This window comes from Alosa sapidissima, chromosome 14, assembly GCF_018492685.1.
Source record: "Alosa sapidissima isolate fAloSap1 chromosome 14, fAloSap1.pri, whole genome shotgun sequence".
Classification (NCBI taxonomy): domain Eukaryota; kingdom Metazoa; phylum Chordata; class Actinopteri; order Clupeiformes; family Clupeidae; genus Alosa; species Alosa sapidissima.
This window is the reverse complement of record NC_055970.1, coordinates 2,357,257-2,375,186: the sequence shown is the minus strand read 5'-3', so window position 1 is coordinate 2,375,186 and position 17,930 is coordinate 2,357,257. Positions and strand designations below refer to the sequence as shown.

The window sequence follows — 17,930 nt, the reverse complement described above, 5'->3', positions numbered from 1 at the left end:
TCTTGCTTGAGTGTTATTTTATTGATGATAATTTTGTCTGGTTTACACCGATTAAGCCATGTAATGGGGAAACCATATGATGGGCCCTTGAGAGACCTGAGGAGCCCCTACAGTACATGTAGGGGCTACAGTACACAGTTTAATGTTTGGAGGTAAGAAAGAAGAGATTCAAGGGGCGAAAACATTTTGAAAATACTGGCTAAAATACTGTTTTCATGCAGTTTCAGATAGAAAAATATCATATTGTTTGAATATTAGAAAACACAATTCAACTACACTTAGTCCATCATGCACCAATCAGTAGCCTGCATGCTGATTCCACACAGTACTACCATTGAGGATATAATGTCAGGGAACTAAATGAGACTTTTTGCCTTGTTACTCTATTCAACGCATCAGTAAAATCTATGAGGGGGAAACAATTTTGATCTTAACTACAAATTATCGGCTACATTTATTTAGGTTTGGTACAACTGAAGCACTCCTCTTCAGCTGCTTGTTGACAGCAATGTTTTCATTTCTCTCCTCTGAGATGGGCGAGTCAGTGACGTGCCAAGGGGAGCTCGGCCGGGGCTGGTTTTAACCCCCTTAGTTCACATGCCTGCTTCCCATGTCCAAAGATACATATTTTGAGTCTGTGTTATTCTCAACCCAGGTCACATGGGCTACAACTGCTACACGAGCTACAACTACCTCCAAGCGTGACGACAGCACACACTCCCCTCCCACTCACCTGGTCCCAGCTGGACCATCTCGGAGAGGTCCTCCAAGTGGATGAAAAGCACCAGGCCCCCCGCGCCGAACAGCAGTAGAAACCAGAAGCAGCAGGGCAGACCAGAGATCAGCGAGCGCATCCTCCGCCGTGCCCGTAGGAACATCTCCGTCCAGCACATGTTGTTGATCTCCCAGCCACACTTCACCTGCTCGCCTGCATAGGGGAGAGAGGGAAGGCTCTTAGTGGATGAGCATGATCACACACTGCTAGTCAACCTCATATGATAGATTTTACAGATGAGTGTGCATATACAAGTGTACATTCTACCTATTCATACATCTATATAGCCTCTATACACACACATCTATACACACACACACACACACACACACACACACAGTGATCTATCTCTAACGTAAGCTGTATCTGAGGCATCACTACATCAGACATCTCTCTATGCGGATCAAACTGAGGGGCCTCTCATCTCCCGACATGACTCTGAGATGAGACCTGACAGGCTCTTCATGGTGCCTTTCCTCGTCACACCGCAAATGAACACAGAAAGCTCAGGTCTACAAGGAAAGCACTCCTTAAAATGGGGAGTGAGAGGCAGACAGTTTAGCCCTTGCCAGATGTAATAACATTTCCAAACTGTTTTATACAATGACATGGTACGGTTTGTTCCATTGTGTACTTTATGGTAAATTCTTATTCCAAAAGCTACAGCACTTCCCCCAATGCTAGGCATCCTCTGCGAAATAAAAACTTTTTTGTAGAATACAAAATACAGTACATATAATATACTGATAGATATATGATGGCAATATCATCCAACAGCAAAAACATTTCCCAGTCATCATATTAGGGGCAGACTAGGAAATTCAGATTTGAAAAATATCTCTTACAAATACATACATAAGCCTAAATATTTATTTTATGGGAGGGAACAGGCTTTTCGTTCAATGTCTGTAAATAATAAAATGACAGAAATACAGATAAATGTACTCTGGGAGCAAAAATAACCTCCAGACTTTGGCTTTTCAAGAAATCTCTACGTGTAGGGAGTAATAGGGGTGAGATGAGCCACATTTAGACATGTGTACTTTTTGACAAATCGTATAAATCGTCTCACATCAAATTTATTTATCTCAGTTAAAAAAAAAAAAGTTCTATTAGATTATGTGGATGAATTAGTAAGGTATAAAGACATTAGCTTTGTGTTACTAGATTTAGTTCATCTTATCCCCCCCTTTTACATGAGGGTTGTTACGTCAGACAGAGGAGGAGATCGGAGGCAGGTAAGTATCGTGAAGTTGAAGGTCTTTAATAGGCCTTTATCACGGCAGCCCACGGGCAGCTGAAGCAGGGCTGTTCAATTTCCTGTTGGCAGGCAAACCACAGGTGTTCCTAAAAACAATAACGAGGCCTCTGGTTGAAGTAACTGTGGCCGAATCTGACACTTAATTAGAAACACCTGTGCTCACACAGGAACAGGGCTGTTCACTTCCTACTTCAGCTGCCGTGATAAAGGCATATTCTCTCCGCAAACTTGGACAAAACCAAGGAGATTTCAGCAAACAAAAACAAAAACGCACACAAACAAAGATAGCTCTGGAGCAACAGAGAAACAAGGCGTCTTCCAACGAGACCAGACAAAGAATCTTCTTCTTCTTCTTCTTTTTTATATGGCGGTTGGCAACCAGCTTTTTGGTGCATTACCGCCACCATCTGGACTGGAGTGTGGATCAAATGGTCATCCTACACTTTCCTAAATTCTTTTAAATAACCCAGTTACCTTCAAAAAAGAAAACAAAAAGGAAAAACAAATTTCACCTGATTCTCTTTGCAGTATATCATTCAAATTTAATGTCATCTGGATTTCACCAAGTTGTGAGATAAATTTTTGTCTGGCTTGATGGTACTCAGGACAAAACATAATTACATGCTCTATGGTCTCTTGACTATTACAATATTCACACATTCCATCAACATGCTTTTTCATGGTAACTAATGTTCTGTTTAGTCCTGTATGTCCTAGCCTCATTCTGGACACCACATCTTCTTCTTGCTTGCTTCTGCATGTATTCCTGCTCCTCCCCACCTTTCCTTGAATACTATGCAGGTGTCTTCCAGACTGTTCGTTATCCCATACAAATTGCCATTTTTCATTTATTTTAGCTTTGATTATACTTTTGACTTCAGCTTTGCTGTATTTAATATTCAACTCTATATCAGACTTCCCTGCTGCTTTCTTTGCACATTTATCTGCTAATTCATTACCTCCTACACCTATATGAGCTGGTACCCATATAAATGTAGTACTAATACCAGACTTAAGCAGATTGTTGGCTAATTGCATTACTTCATATACTATGTCCTGTCTAGACTCAGAGTGACAACGTTTAAGGCTTATTAAAGCTGAGCTAGAGTCTGACGCAATCACAGCTTGCTTAGGTCTATTGCTCTCTACCCACAATAAGGCCATCCATATTCCTATAATTTCTGCTGTGTATACAGCTAAATCATTATTGATTCTCTTTCCAGATTCAATGTTTAATTGAGGGATAACATAAGCAACTCCCATTTTCTTATCAGTCTGCTTAGATGCATCAGTATATAAAATGACTGCTTCTTTATATTTGCTCGCAATGTAACTCTGGACCCTGTAATGATCCACTTCAACATCCTTCTTTTCCTCTAATAAGCCCAAGTCTACTGGAACCTCTGACATCAGCCAAGGAGGAACAACAGGATATGCCACTGTAGGGCTTATTTCAAGAGCACTGATTCCCATATTTATTACCTTTTGTTTTATTGTCCAACCAAAACTTTTAATAAGGTAACTCTCTCTCTCTTGACACTGCCATAAGACTGATTGATTCATGTGTTTTTCACTATGACCCCTTAGATTTGTCCAATACACAAGAGACAGCTGGTCTCTTCTAAGATAGAGAGGCATCTCTCCCATCTCTACCTGGACTGCTGCCACTGGTGTGGTCTTAATTGCCCCACAGCATAGCTTCAAACCTTGGTTCTGAATTACATCTAGTTTCTTAAGTGATGTTTTAGCAGCAGACCCATACACTACACACCCATAGTCAAATACAGATCTCATCAGCCCTGTATAAATGGCTTTTAAAGCAGGTCTACTTGCTCCCCATTCAACTCCACGCAGACACCTCATCACATTCAACACTTTCTTGCATTTCTCAATATTTTTTTGTATATGCATTGTCCAAGTTAATCGTTTGTCAAACCACATTCCTAAATATTTGAAGAATTCCACTCTTTCTAAATCTGCCCCAGATAATTTGATTTTAACATCTACATTTATTTTCTTCCTAGAGAAGAATAACGTCTTTGTTTTATCTATTGAAACCCCCATTGAAGGGCCCATTCTTGGACTCTGTTCACTGCCTGTTGCATCTTACCCACCACAAAATCTATATTTCTTCCTTTTTTCCACATTGCTCCATCATCTGCAAACAATGCCACCCCAACTGAATTTTGTATGTCTTTAAAAATATCATCAATCATTATTGAAAATAATAGTGGACTAACAATACTTCCTTGTGGGACACCATTTTCCACACTGTATTGCTCACTTAATTCTCCATTTATTTTAATTTGAATTGTTCTATTAGACAAAAACCCTTTAATCCATTGGAACATCCGTCCCTTTATTCCCAATATTTTAACCTTTATCAGTATACCTTCTTTCCACAACATATCATATGCCTTCTCAATGTCAAAAAACACTGCCACTACATTTTCTTTGTTCACTTGAGCCTTCCTTATTGTATCTTCAAGGCATACAATGGGATCCATGGTGCCTCTACCTTTCCTGAATCCACTTTGATAATGACTCATTAATCCTTTCGTTTCAACCCAATATGTAAGCCTGTCATTAATCATCCTTTCCATAGTTTTTCCCATCTGGGATGTTAATGCAATAGGTCTATAGTTAATTGCTATTTTAGGATCTTTCCCAGGTTTCCTAATAGGAATAATTATAGACTCCTTCCATGTTCTAGGAATACAGCCATCTATCCATACTTTATTATATAGACTTAACAAAACTTCCTTCCCCTTATCACTTAAGTTCTCCAACATGGAATAGCAGATTTTATCCATCCCTGGAGATGACTTACCTAATTTACTTAATGCCTTATTGATTTCAGATTTCGTAAATAACACATCCAATACCCCTTCTTCCCTATCCTCAATGTCAAACACATTGCGATATTTTCCAATTGTAACTTCTCTACCTCTTTTTTCTTCTTGATTTAAATTCCCTGAGCTGTGCACCTTGGCTAATGTTTTAGCCATAACCTCTGCTTTTCCCTTATTATTGGTGATCGTTCTTTGCCCCTCAACCAACACTGGGTATCCATATTCCCTTCCATTCCCTTTCATTTTTTTAATCATATTCCAAACTCTCTCCACTGGAGTAGTTCGACCAATAGAGTCACAGAACTTTTTCCAATGATCTTTTTTAGCTTGCCTTATTGTTTTCCTAACTATTGCCTGAGATCTTTTATATTGAACTAAATTCTGAAAATTATGTGTTCTTTTTAACACTTTAAACGCTCTATTTCTACCTTTAATTGCTTCCTTACACTCTGTAGACCACCATGGCACTATTTTAGTTAACGTCTTAGGCTTAGTTTTTGGGATTGATACTCCTGCTGCAACAATTATTCCACTGCCAATTTCATTACACAACTTCTCAATATCCTGATTTTTATCAATAGATAGTAACAATTCATCACTTACTTCTCTATACTTACCCCAATCTGCTTTTCCTAAAATCCATCTCTCTTCTCTTATGTCATGTTCATTTCTTAATTCCACTCCTATCTGAATTCTAATAGGATAATGATCACTTCCTACTGTGCTTTCCCTCACTACCTCCCAGTCACATCTATCTGCAATGGTTTTTGTGACAATAGTTAGATCTATTGCTGACTCTGTACCCCTTGCCACATCTATTCTAGTCCCAGATCCATCATTCAAACATACTAACTCTTTCTCTTCCATAAATTCTTCGACTACATTTCCATTCCCATCATCCCTCTCTCCCCATAATGTACTATGTGCATTAAAATCCCCACACCAGATAATTCTCCCTGTCAAATCCTTCCAAATATCCTCCAGTTGCCTTATCTCCACTTGTCTACATGGGTTATAAAAGTTTATAATTGTCACATTATCTTCATTTGTCCATACTTCTGTAGCAATGTATTCCAAGTCATTCCCCCTCTTTACCTCTCTATACTGAAGTCCCCTTTGTATAAAAATTACAACTCCTCCTCCTTTACCTATTTCCCTATCCCTTCTTATAGAGTCATACCCCTTTATTACAAAATCCAACCTAGGCACTAGCCAGGTTTCTTGTATACAAATAATATTAGGTTTCTCTTGTAAATTTTCAACATATTTTTTGAATTCTTGGCCGTTTGCAATTAAACTCCTAGCATTCCACTGAAGTATAATTAAAACCATTATACAGGCCCACTCCATGACTGTGATTGTTGTGTTTCATCATTAAGAATATCTCTTACTCTTTCCCAAGGCATTCCCCTTTGCATCCAGGTATTTTTCAGCTGACTTTACAATTATTTTAATTCTTTCAGTTCTACTAGTGGTCTGTGCTGAGCAATTGATTATCTCAGCCATGAAGAGCACAAAATCACCTTCACTCACAATCAACGTATCTTCTTTTAGTTGATCACACTTTACACATTCCTTTACATCTTTAGTCCCATCCTTTATTGTTTCTACCGGTACACCTACACCTCTTGGGACTTTCTTAGTTGCCTCTGCATAGGAAACCCCTTGGACTACTTTAATTCGCTGTACCTCCTGCATTCTTTTGTTAGCCTCACAACCTCCATATGCTGCACTATGTTCTCCTCCACAGTTGCAACATTTTAGTTTTGCCCCTTCTTCACACTTTCCATATTCATGTTCACCACTACATTTGCTACATCTTTGTTTGCCCTTGCATATCGCAGACTTTTGGTTAGTTGGATTGGACTCCACTCGTTAAAAGTAGTCCCCTCTTGTAACAATTTGATAAACACCTTGAACTCATCTTCACTCCTTTTCACCGTTTTTATTTCTTTATCAATGTCACTATAATCTGATTCGTCTCTATCTTTAGTTTTCCGTTTCCTATTGATTACTTTCCACTCATCCAAACTCCCGCGTCCAACATCCATCTCCCCATCCTCACTTCCTGATCCGTCATTTCCTGACGTCTGACCATTCACAGTCCAGTTGCTGCCAACCGCCTGTAGCTCACGATCACCAGACAAACGTCTACGCTCCTTTCCTCCAGTCGCCGCCATTCCCACCCCAGACAAAGAATGCATGTTTGGGTCCAACTTAAATAGCTTGGCTAACGAGGATTCAGTTCAGCTGGGGAGTGGCCTTCAGGTGTGGAGGATAATTAGAACACAGATGAGGGTAAGTGGACCATGGAACCAATTAGAAAACAGGGGAATTGGATCTGATTGATGATTGCTGTTGTGGTTGCTGTGATGAGGTGAGCAAGGGGTTTCGTGGAGTCGTGACAAGGGTAAATGTGTTTCATAATGTGTTACATGAGGGTAAATGTATTTCATATTAGGCATAGCACAATTATTCACTTAAATCAGGAGAAATGGCAAAGCATCTTCAGGTTTCAGAGCTGCACACAAATGAGTATATATATATTAACATTATATATACTCATATACTCATATATATATATATACAATAACATTAACATAATGGGGAGATGTAATGTAAATGTAATATAATTTAATGTAAAGTATACTTTACAATATGCTAGTAGTAGTAACAATAGCTAGTAATGGTTTACTCAGGTGGCTCAACTTTCTCCTTACCAATGGAGTATGACCTTGCTGCACCTGTTCGCCAGAAACCTGAAATTTTGTGAAGGGCGCCATATGAGCGAACCTGTCATATTGTTACACTCGAGTGACGCGACAGACTAGCAGCAAGTGACAGATAAAATGGGACTGACTGAGGTAATTTGCAAATATGGAAGACTCATTTATACCAAAAAAAAAAAAATGTAGGTACAGATTATGTATCTGATTATGTGAGGTGAAAACATATAACATACTTAGGTTTCTCATTAGATTAATGAGAAATAAAAGCTAAATCTATTGCCTTTACAGTGTTCCTCACTGTACAGTATATAGCCATGCTTTAGTCTCACCCTGTATCACAAGAGGCTGAACCGTCCTCATTGCATATGCCAATCGCTTCAACAAGACTTAAGACTTTTAATTCAATCATGAGAAAAATAAAAGTACTGGTGAACCTGGTTTTGTCGGTTAAAGTTTTTTTCTTTGCTGTTTCTTGTTGCCAAGGGAGGGTGCCCGGTGATATCCCTTAAGCAATTCTCTATATTCAGCTCTAAAATCACCCAAAAACCATAAAAACGCCAATTTCATTACCCTTTTGGAAGGACAGCATGATATGTAAACCATTTTTTATTTTTCTTGCAGCAGTATGCCACATTGTGACCAACTTACAAGTGTTAGATCCAACCTTTTTGTTTTACCATCCCCTCGGGACATGTCGGAAAGTGGCTCCCACACACAGCTGCGTGCATCGCGTTGCTGGAGATGCATCCCATTCACTCTACATGGGCTCACATGATCCGTTGCCGTACTGAATTGTGGGTCCGTTGCGTCGCGTTTCTCCCGCCGCTCGCGTTGAGGAGTTCAGCTGTTGCTGCACTGACAGACGGCACCGGCCAATCAAGCCAATCTACTTACGGCACCAACCAATCACACTACGGTTTTACTTCAAGTCATTTGCATAGCTACCGTCGGGAACACCCACTGGCATGCGTTGACGGAACGCAGCTGTGTGTGGGATAGAGTGCGGATCGGGCCGCAAATTTCTGTCCGAACCCGGCCCGCGTCCGACAGAGTTGCGTCCGAACCCGACAGGCATTTTCATTTGTATGTCCGAACCCGACCCGAGCCCGACGCAGATGATGCCTCAGTTATTCCCATGCTAGTGATTAAACGTTCACGTTTGTGGATAGCCTGTCTTTTTAGCCCATTAAACGGAACACACAACAAATTGTCTACAAAATCAGATAAGCGTGCACGCACGCAGGTCACACACAGCGCACATTAACAAAAGAGGCCCAAGCAAGCATAGCCTATTGAAATAGAATTCTTGTCTTACCATTGACGAAAAGTCTTAAAAATGAACTGCAACAGTCGTTGAAACTAAAGTGCCTCTGTCACTGATCCATATGCAGCATCGACGTTAATTGGGGCAACTCGAGGAAATCCTCATCCAGTTGAACGAGACAACCTTATAGCCTACCGGTAGCCTACATGTACAGTGGGCATCGCTTTCAAATGACCACTTCATTCGCGCATTACGCGGCGTGAAGCTGCGAGAAGCTTTAGTACCACTTTCAGCCACTGTGCGTCGCTCTGCCACTGTACATCGCTCTGCCTGCCGTCCCTTACATAATTGTTGCCGAGAGTAATCCCAGCCTACGAATTCAATAACAAAATAAATCATGCATAATTAAACATTACCTCGATTTAGGCTACTTGGGTATGGCTTAAGGCTTGACTACACGAAAATCGAAATCGAAATTTGCTGTCTACATTATTGTCAGTGTTGGGGTTAACGCAACTACGCAAATCAAAACAGTGGTGTGATAATTGAGCCAGTAGAGAAATAACTGTTCAGAATGAATCTGTAGCCTTGGGTAGGCTTCTGCAGAAAACAATGTTGTTGCCGATTTAATACTATCTGGCGACGTTTTTAACAGGCTACGCAATAGAGGCTTAGACAACTATGACCCACGTTTTGGTTTCGTAAATTAATTTGCCCTACTTCTTGACTGCAATGTAGTCAATTGACTGCTTGACATGTCATTTTTATTTTTCTGTACGATAAACAATTACATCTGCTTTATGCCGCAGAATTACATTCATATTTGGCTGACTGCAGACGCGCCACTTCCCTCCCCATATTCCAATATTAAGATAGTATAAAGTGCTTTTTGTATAGGCTACTATCATAAAAAAAAAAAGTTAAAACGAATAGCTATTTGCAATTTGACAAAACACTGGTCCTCATTTTGCGAATGTCCGAGTCACACATAATGTTTGAAAACCACTGGCTCGTAATCACAATAATTTAACACACGACAGTTGGATAACCTACTTCATCATGTCCCCATGCCTACATTTTTGTGAGTAGCATAGAGGTCGTTAAAAACAATAAAGTATGGCTCTCCGTTTGGGACATCGAAAACTTTTTTTAAATTTTAATAGACTACCGTCGAAGATGCTGACTTGCAAAAGCCTCGGGATAACACGTTATCTCCACTATCATCAGTCATGCCCCTTGATCAAAGTGGGGAATGAAATAAAAGTTTGATAACCACTGGCTTAACAAGTTACCTGCAGTCCAGAACACAGAATCTATTGCAATATTCTGATGATCGGCGATGATATCGGCAAATGTTTGTTTTCCAAAGTAAGAATTTCATTTCACCATGCACCTTCGACAATACCTGGCCTACCTGGTATCATTACAAACATTATTCTGTGTCCTAAAACTGGCATATTTTATGGCATTGTGTCATGTAAGTTCGTTGCAAAATCTAGAGAAATGTGTGAGGTGGTCAGCGGGGGACAATTGAGACACACATTGGATTGTGTTATTACTTGAACATTCCACACTATCCACAGCTGTGGTAGGCCTATCAGGGGCAGGAGGATTACTGTCAGCGCAGGCTTTATATAAAATTCTTCAACAGAAGGCCTCGAATGTTGTCTCGTTTGTGGAGCGCTTTGCTTCGCTTCTGTAATTTCGGCTTCATTGAAAATGAGGGCTTCCCTCAATGACCCTCCGAGAATAAATAAAGGTTGAATGAATGCAGGCTTGCCCAAAATAAAGGCATGTGGTTTGCGCAGCCTAATAACAGACCCGCCAGAATGTGCGTTATGATGCTTTTTTACGAGCAAGATGTTTTTGGTACCCTACGCACACTGCATGTTCTTAAATAACAATGATCATCAGTAATATTCGACCATTAATTTGGGTAAATGGGCAAGCGTGACCACCTTGATTGGCTGATTGTAACGCGGGCATGATTCCAAACACCTCCCTTACGATGATGAGTGACAGGTCTCAGAATGCGTGCGCTACACAAGGACGGAAGATGATGAATAACTGGGGCCGTAGGCTATTCACAAAGGCTTTTATCTTACTACTTTATGAATGCAAAATTGTTCCCTCGCAATTGGAAGCTCCTGTTGCGCATAGGCTATTTCAAAACATCGCAACGTAAAATGCCACAAAAAAAGCTGTTTATGAATAGGTCTTAGTGAGTTAGGAGTCCTCTCGACTTACGCTGTCCCAGACTTAGGTGCTACTTTTAGGTCTAAAATGCTTCGTGAATTACTTTTTGTGAAAAAATTAGGAGTCCTAAAGTTAGGAGTGACGCCCATTATTTTTAGGAGTTGCTCCTAAATTCGCCAGTTAGGAGCTACTTTTAGCCTTAAAATTATTTGTGAATATGGCCCCTGAATAAAAAGGCCTAGCCTAAATGAATCAAGGCAAAACACATAGCCTAGTAGCCCAATGAAACACACGGATTGATGTAGTATCTTGTAACATTATTAAATTATTCTGTTACTATGCCTACGTTTGCAAAAGAGAACATTTTAATTTGATTCACAATAATGTTACATTTAATTTACATGTTGACAATGATTAGCCTAGTTTTGGTTGTTGTTGGCGGCGTTATTGCATGTTAGTTATGCCTACAATGCAAAATTGCTTCCTCGCGATTGGAAGCTCCTGTAGCTGCATAGGATTTCAAAACCGCAGGTTTGTGAATAGGTCTGTGAGTAAGGAGTCCTCTTGACTTCTTTTAAGCTGTCAGAGGTGGGAAGGTGTGATTTTTTGGGGGAAGGGCCGGATTAACTGGGCACAATTGTCTGATGGACCCCCTTCCCCCCAGCCAACGTGAATCGGGTGGTTAGTTAATAGGCCTATCGTGAAGATTTTTCCTGCCATCTAAGGCACTAGCGCATCTGTGAGGCCAAACCTCACCAAGTAGCTCGTTTGTTTACAACTAACATTCCATTTAATTAAACTGCTTTATAGGCTATGCCGAAATAGTTTTCAACATTTTGAATATTAGTGTCGGGTGAATTAAAATGTTCTCAAAGTAGCCTTATGGCTGAAAGCTGCTTGGGACACCCCCCCCCCCCTTTCTGCACTCATTGTTTCAAAAGGAGTAATTTTGGCTTTGTCAGAACTGAAGAGCTGTGGACGGCACGGCACGGTATGCCCAATGAAAATAAATTAACGCAACGCAACACAACACAGACCCCGCTTCTCTCGCGTCAGTCACTGACATGAACGAAACACAGAACCCGCTTCTCTCACGGCAGTCACTGACAGTAACCTAGAATAAATGCATGGGGAAAAACACTTCCCCGTGACAATGACATCGTAAAACACTGAAAGTTAATATTTTGTCACTAGCAACATTCATCTGTCCTTTGTCAAATGTATTATGTTCCAAGTACCCTATGCGTAATTCTGCTTCATAAGGTTGAACAAATACATTTGCTTATTTCACAGAAAAATATAAATAGCCAGTCTACAGTGCAGAGTTAGTAAGTTATGGTAGGCCAACTTGCAGTGAACATACAAAGAGGGGAAATTATTTCTCTTGCAGCTGAGTAGCCTCAGGTGCGCACGTAGACATAAGGCCGAACATGCAAGCGCCAATGAATCGTGCTCTCACGGCAATCGCGCCGTTAAACTTAAATAGGTTAACATCACTCTAAGTTCGCCTTCAAGCAAGGAAAACGATGATTTGAAGACATCTGTTTCGTTGGAAGGGCAAGGGGTAGCAACAGGGCAACACAGAGACAGGCCCGATGGCAGGGCTGTTATGAGAGTATTAAAATATAGGATATTCTACGGGAAAACATTAAAACGGCAAGACAGCGGGGAAAGTTAAAATACGTGATAAACACGGGAAAAGTTGGCATGCATTGTTTCGGTCCCCGTGCACAGGGATTATTTGTCATACTATTAATCACATATGATTATTTGTGAAATTGTGCAAACAGGCGCAACACATTTGAAAAGGAAGGACTGGTATGCAAGCTCACGGGAAAGATTGATTTAAGAACGTTATCACAAAGTGTGTGGCTGTGGCGCGGGCGGAAGACAATTGGCAGGGGAGGGTCATGTCTTTTTTAACAATTCTGTCGGAGGGTCATTGAACAATTTCTAGCAGGCAAGAGAGGGTCATGCAACTTCCAACTGAAGCACTCAAAATTCCTCCGGTGGCCCCTTCAATAAATAACGATCAGTCACTAGATTGCTGCTGGGCTATATGTCTTGGTTCTGTTAACAACTTATTGTCAAACGCATAGCCTATCTCGCGGTTGCATCCATTACAAACAAACATGCAATGTGAACGTCTGGGATTGGGGAGAGCACTAAATGCTCTACTGAATAAGCACGAAGTCAAACCTTTAAATGAAAAACACTCTTTAATAATCCAAAAAAATAAACCGCTAATGAAGTATCGCTCGTAACTCCGTGATACCAGGACGTAACAGGAAGGCATTTGGCTGAGCAACGGAGGTTAATATGCTCCATGTTTTGTCCAAATGATGACTGTCTATCATCGTTGCACTCGGAGAAAACCGGAATGTTTCATTCGTCCCCGTTTCAATCGTCCCGGTTGTACCTACTCAAAACGCAGATAGAACCTTATTATTCTAAGGTAGCGAAATATCGTTCAGCATGATTCATGCCCAATTAATTCCCCCTGTTAAAGTGTTCGCCTTTGTAGTTTGGTTTCGTGATAGCCTATGATAAACGGCTTATGGCCAAATATGTGAAAACGTTAAAATACAGTAGGCGATAAACCCAGAAAAAGTTGACAGTGATTTTTTCATAATCACTTTGGAGGGTCATAGAAAAAAATGTATTGCTGGCGAGGGAGGGTCACGTCTTTTTGGACTAATGCTCCCCAAACTCCTCCGGTAGCCCCTTAAATAAATAGGCCTAACGAACAGTCCCTAATGAAGTAAACTTGTGACCATCAAAAATCGTTTATCGCCTGTAGGCCTAACTCAGTGATAACAGGACGTAACAGGAAGGCATTTGGCTGAGCAATGGAGGTTAATACTCTATATTTTGTCCAAATGATGTCTGTCTATCATCGTTGCACTCGGAGAAAACCAGAATGTTTAATTTGTCCTGCGTCTCTACGGCTGCAAACGGGATTCACTCGCAGTTAACCAAATATTTCTTTATTAGGGCAGGCATATTTCTGGCTATTACATTATTTCTAAACCAGTCTGCTAAAGTCTGTAGTGAAGTCTGCGTAGGGTTTTCCAGGCTCCATTTCTTTTTACGAGACACCCTGCTCACTTGAGCCATCTACCGGTTGTTTGGGTTGTTGCAGCGTCTCACTGGAAAAATACAAATTAAAGTCGCGTGATACCGCGTGATACCGCGTGATCCCACGCGCGGACCGCGAGTGAAGCTGGCCAATTCGAAGCACTGCCCACTGTATGTCTTTACCACAGTATGCAACGCAAATAATCTTAAAATCTCCTGATAGGCTAACAACTTTTTTTAACGTCACCCAAGACTGTGCTTATGTGCATATGTGCGAAATGTGCATAACCATTTGTTTATGTAGTCGTGACAACGCGAGTGCATTTCAGACGGCATGCCTGATAAACAATACGATAAACAAATCTTGCACACAGGAAGAAAGCTATTAGGTCTTTTTTACATTTTACTTTATTCTCAAAAAACAAACGTTTGCATCATGTAAAGCAGACCTGTTGGTTACCCAACATAATAAGGAATTTAAATGTAAAGCTTCCAATGCATATCGCCCCCATGTGTCCGAACCCGACCACAATTTCTAAATATTTGTCCGAGCCCGACGGGTAGCCACACTCTAGTGTGGGAGCCGTTAGTAACGAAAGTAGCCTAATTTTGCAAAATGTGATGACGGCACACAAACTTGGGCAAAAACGTTTAGTATACACGTGTGGTGATAGCCTACAGTTAATGTGAATCGCTGACTATAACCAAAGTAAAGGAGAAGATTTGCACCAAATAGGGCTAAAGGCTGTGGTTGTGTTTCTACAACAAGTTTAACAACATTTCTGTCATGTTGTTAAACTTTATGAGAGTAAGTAAACATAGCCTATTTGATGACCATCAAACATGACATAGGCTTAAAAGTAGAGGTAGCACAGGAATGTAATGTGAAGGATATAAAAAGAGGGAATTCATGTTTTATTTCATACAGTCTGGTTTTATCCCAGAAATGTGATTTAAATATGATGTAAACCTCATAATTATGAAGACCTCAGTCTGACTATAAACAAATTGCAGTCACTCATCATCTTTACTTATTAACTGTAAACTTTAAAGTCCACATCAGACATGCGACCATGAAGTTCATAGTAATGGGAGTTCATAGTCAAGTTATGATATTCATGGTCGAACTGTAAAGGCAATGGTAGAACTATAAGAAATTTATGTTGAACTGTACATTTCATTGTTTTACTGTGACATTTTACAGTTTTACAGTACACATTTTTTCCTGGGCACACACACACACAAGCCCACCGATACCAAAATCTCCCCCTGATTCCCCCCCATTAATAACGAACACACAGTATCATGCTGTAGCAACACTTCATAAACTGAACCCAAACATTTAGATTTGGACCTATAGGTTATTATAATCACAATAACACGGGGGTCCGGGGGGGGGGGGGGGTCTCTCCGTTTTTTTTATTATTATTATTCTGGTTGCTAATCACACCATTTTAAAGTGATTTGAGAGGGACAGGATTCAGGGATAGGCTACTAAAGACAGGCTCATCTTCTGTCTGTCTCGCGTCATGTTACCCCATGCATTAAACCACGTCACTGCTTGACTAAATGAAAAATATAGGCTACTGAACATGCATGGAGATCGTCATAGTTGACAGAAATTACGATTTGTGCCAACATGTAGAAACACAACCACAGCCTTTAGACTTATTTGGTGCAAATCTTCTCCTTTACTTTGGTTATAGTCAGCGATTCACATTAACTGTAGGCTATCACCACAAGTGTATACTAAACGGTTTTGCCCAAGTTTGTGTGCCGTCATCACATTTTGCAAAATTAGGCTACCTTCGTTACTAAACTACCAGTTGATACTTTTTACGTGCATCGACTCGCAAATGATTGTGCATCTAATGTAACACTCGGTGGAGAGACTTCCACTTTCCAAGTTTCACTTTCACTGTCATTGTGAGCTAAAAGGCTACTATATGGGAAATACTTTGAAGTTCCTTTTGAGTCCAAACATGAATAGGTTTTCTTTAACCTGTGCTACACTTTTCCACCAAGTTGTGCTAAAATTGTAGGCTACACGGAGTTGTTTTTATGTTGACAGACAAAGCGCACTACAGTAGCCTACATGGTGCAGTAAATGGAAGCTCTTCGTAGTGCGTGCAACTAACGTCTATAAAAACAATATATTTATGGAATAAAACTAGACACCTCTGATTGCTGTTTACGGTTAAACTGTGATGATATGAACACCAGCCAGCGGAGGGCACTTATATAGCCTAGGCTACCATGCATGGACTCGTAGGCTATTTCCCCACAAACCAAGTGGCTGCTTGGACAAATCCACTTGAGGGGTGGGGCAGGGGGGCGCGATCGTAACACAGACTGAACCTGTCATGAAGAGGCCAAAATGATTGACCTGTCACCCCCCAACCCAAATGGATGTGTAGCACCCCTCTACTCTACTTAATAATAAATTGCACTTTAAAGTAAAAGGAGGTGCTTCTATGAGTTACTGTTAAGTTTAGGCCAGTTCTAGGTTCGGCATTAAGGGGGGAGTAAATTGACAAGGACACCAGTATGTAAAATGTTATAAATAAATAATGCAGGTTTATTAAATGCAAGAATATATTTTCTCTATGAGAAAAGAAGAGGAAATATTAGTAAATAGAAAATAAATAGTAAATAAATACAAAACCCTATAAAATAATAAAAGAGCTCTTAAAAAGTATCAAATCAATAGTTAAAAACTCAAATGTCCAAAAGAAAAGAAATACCCGGGTAAGGTGGTGTGAGTGTACAATGCCAGTGTATGTGTGAAGGCTTATCTGTATCCAGGGAACAGATCCAAGGGGTTGGTTATCCAGTATGAAAGGGCAGTTCAAGGGGTTGGTTATCCAGTATGAAAGGGCAGTTCAAGGGGTTGGTTATCCAGTATGAAAGGGTAGAACAGTTCAATCGATCCAAGGGGACTGACTCGCCATCCAGTGTTCCAGTGTACATAAAAAAACAATCTGCATACAGCAGTTTGAGAATACAATTAAGGATATATATTCAATATCAAAGTCGTAAGATATCATTAAATTCCAATTGAACTACAATTCCAGTTCAATTAAGTCCTATTAACTTAGCTAGGCACAAACTACGACGTTAGCGTCGCTGGTAATGAGAGAGAAGAGGAGCTGTTCTCACTCACACACACACACAGGCTACTACTGTGCGCGCTCCTCTAAACATTCTAATATTAACGTCTCCTATCTCTTAGGAGTTCGTTACTACCAACGATCATATATTTAAAATCATGTAATTCAATATATTCATTAACAACTTCTCTATTACTCAAAAACATACTTAAAGACAATATTATTACAATAGCAGCACTTAAAAGAACAATAAAGTAAAAGCATCTCCGATTGGTTTTTAATTAGTTAGCTCAGTTTTCTAGCATGCTAATCATCCTATTGACTTGAATGCACTATCAGCTAACGGTGCTAATCACTCGCTAGCAGAATGCTAGCAAAGTATTTTAACTCACCGGAGTTCGAGGTTCAAACAACACAGGTCTTCAACAATCAGTAGAAAAATAGGTATAAGGAAAGGTAAGATGATTCAATACGATCAATAGATTTAGAAAAAGTTAGATTAGAGTTAGATAAAGTTAGTATTCATTTTCTTAAGAGGATTATCAGTAACGTCTAATCAATTTCATTCAAGTGGAGTCTCGAGAGTGAAAAAACAAACCCGTCACCTAGGAGATGACTATACCACAATAAAAGTATTTTAGAATACCTGCACTTTCAAGCAGACC

At 40.1% G+C, this 17,930-nt stretch overlaps 1 protein-coding gene across 2 annotated transcripts in view; it reads right to left on the bottom strand.

Moving 5' to 3' along the window:
• Positions 1 to 17,930, bottom strand: part of LOC121681543 (carbohydrate sulfotransferase 8-like) — an 83,037-nt gene that overhangs the window by 60,190 nt on the left and 4,917 nt on the right. The window contains exons 1-2 of one of the 2 annotated variants that reach the window (XM_042061337.1): positions 6,954 to 8,512; positions 734 to 928 (exon numbers count right to left, since the gene is read on the bottom strand). In XM_042061337.1, the coding sequence (XP_041917271.1) occupies positions 734 to 928; positions 6,954 to 7,092 (334 nt within the window). In that variant the 5' untranslated portion in view covers positions 7,093 to 8,512. Of the gene's footprint in view, positions 1 to 733; positions 929 to 6,953; positions 8,513 to 17,930 lie in introns of those variants that run through there. The other variant, XM_042061338.1, reaches the window with a different exon arrangement.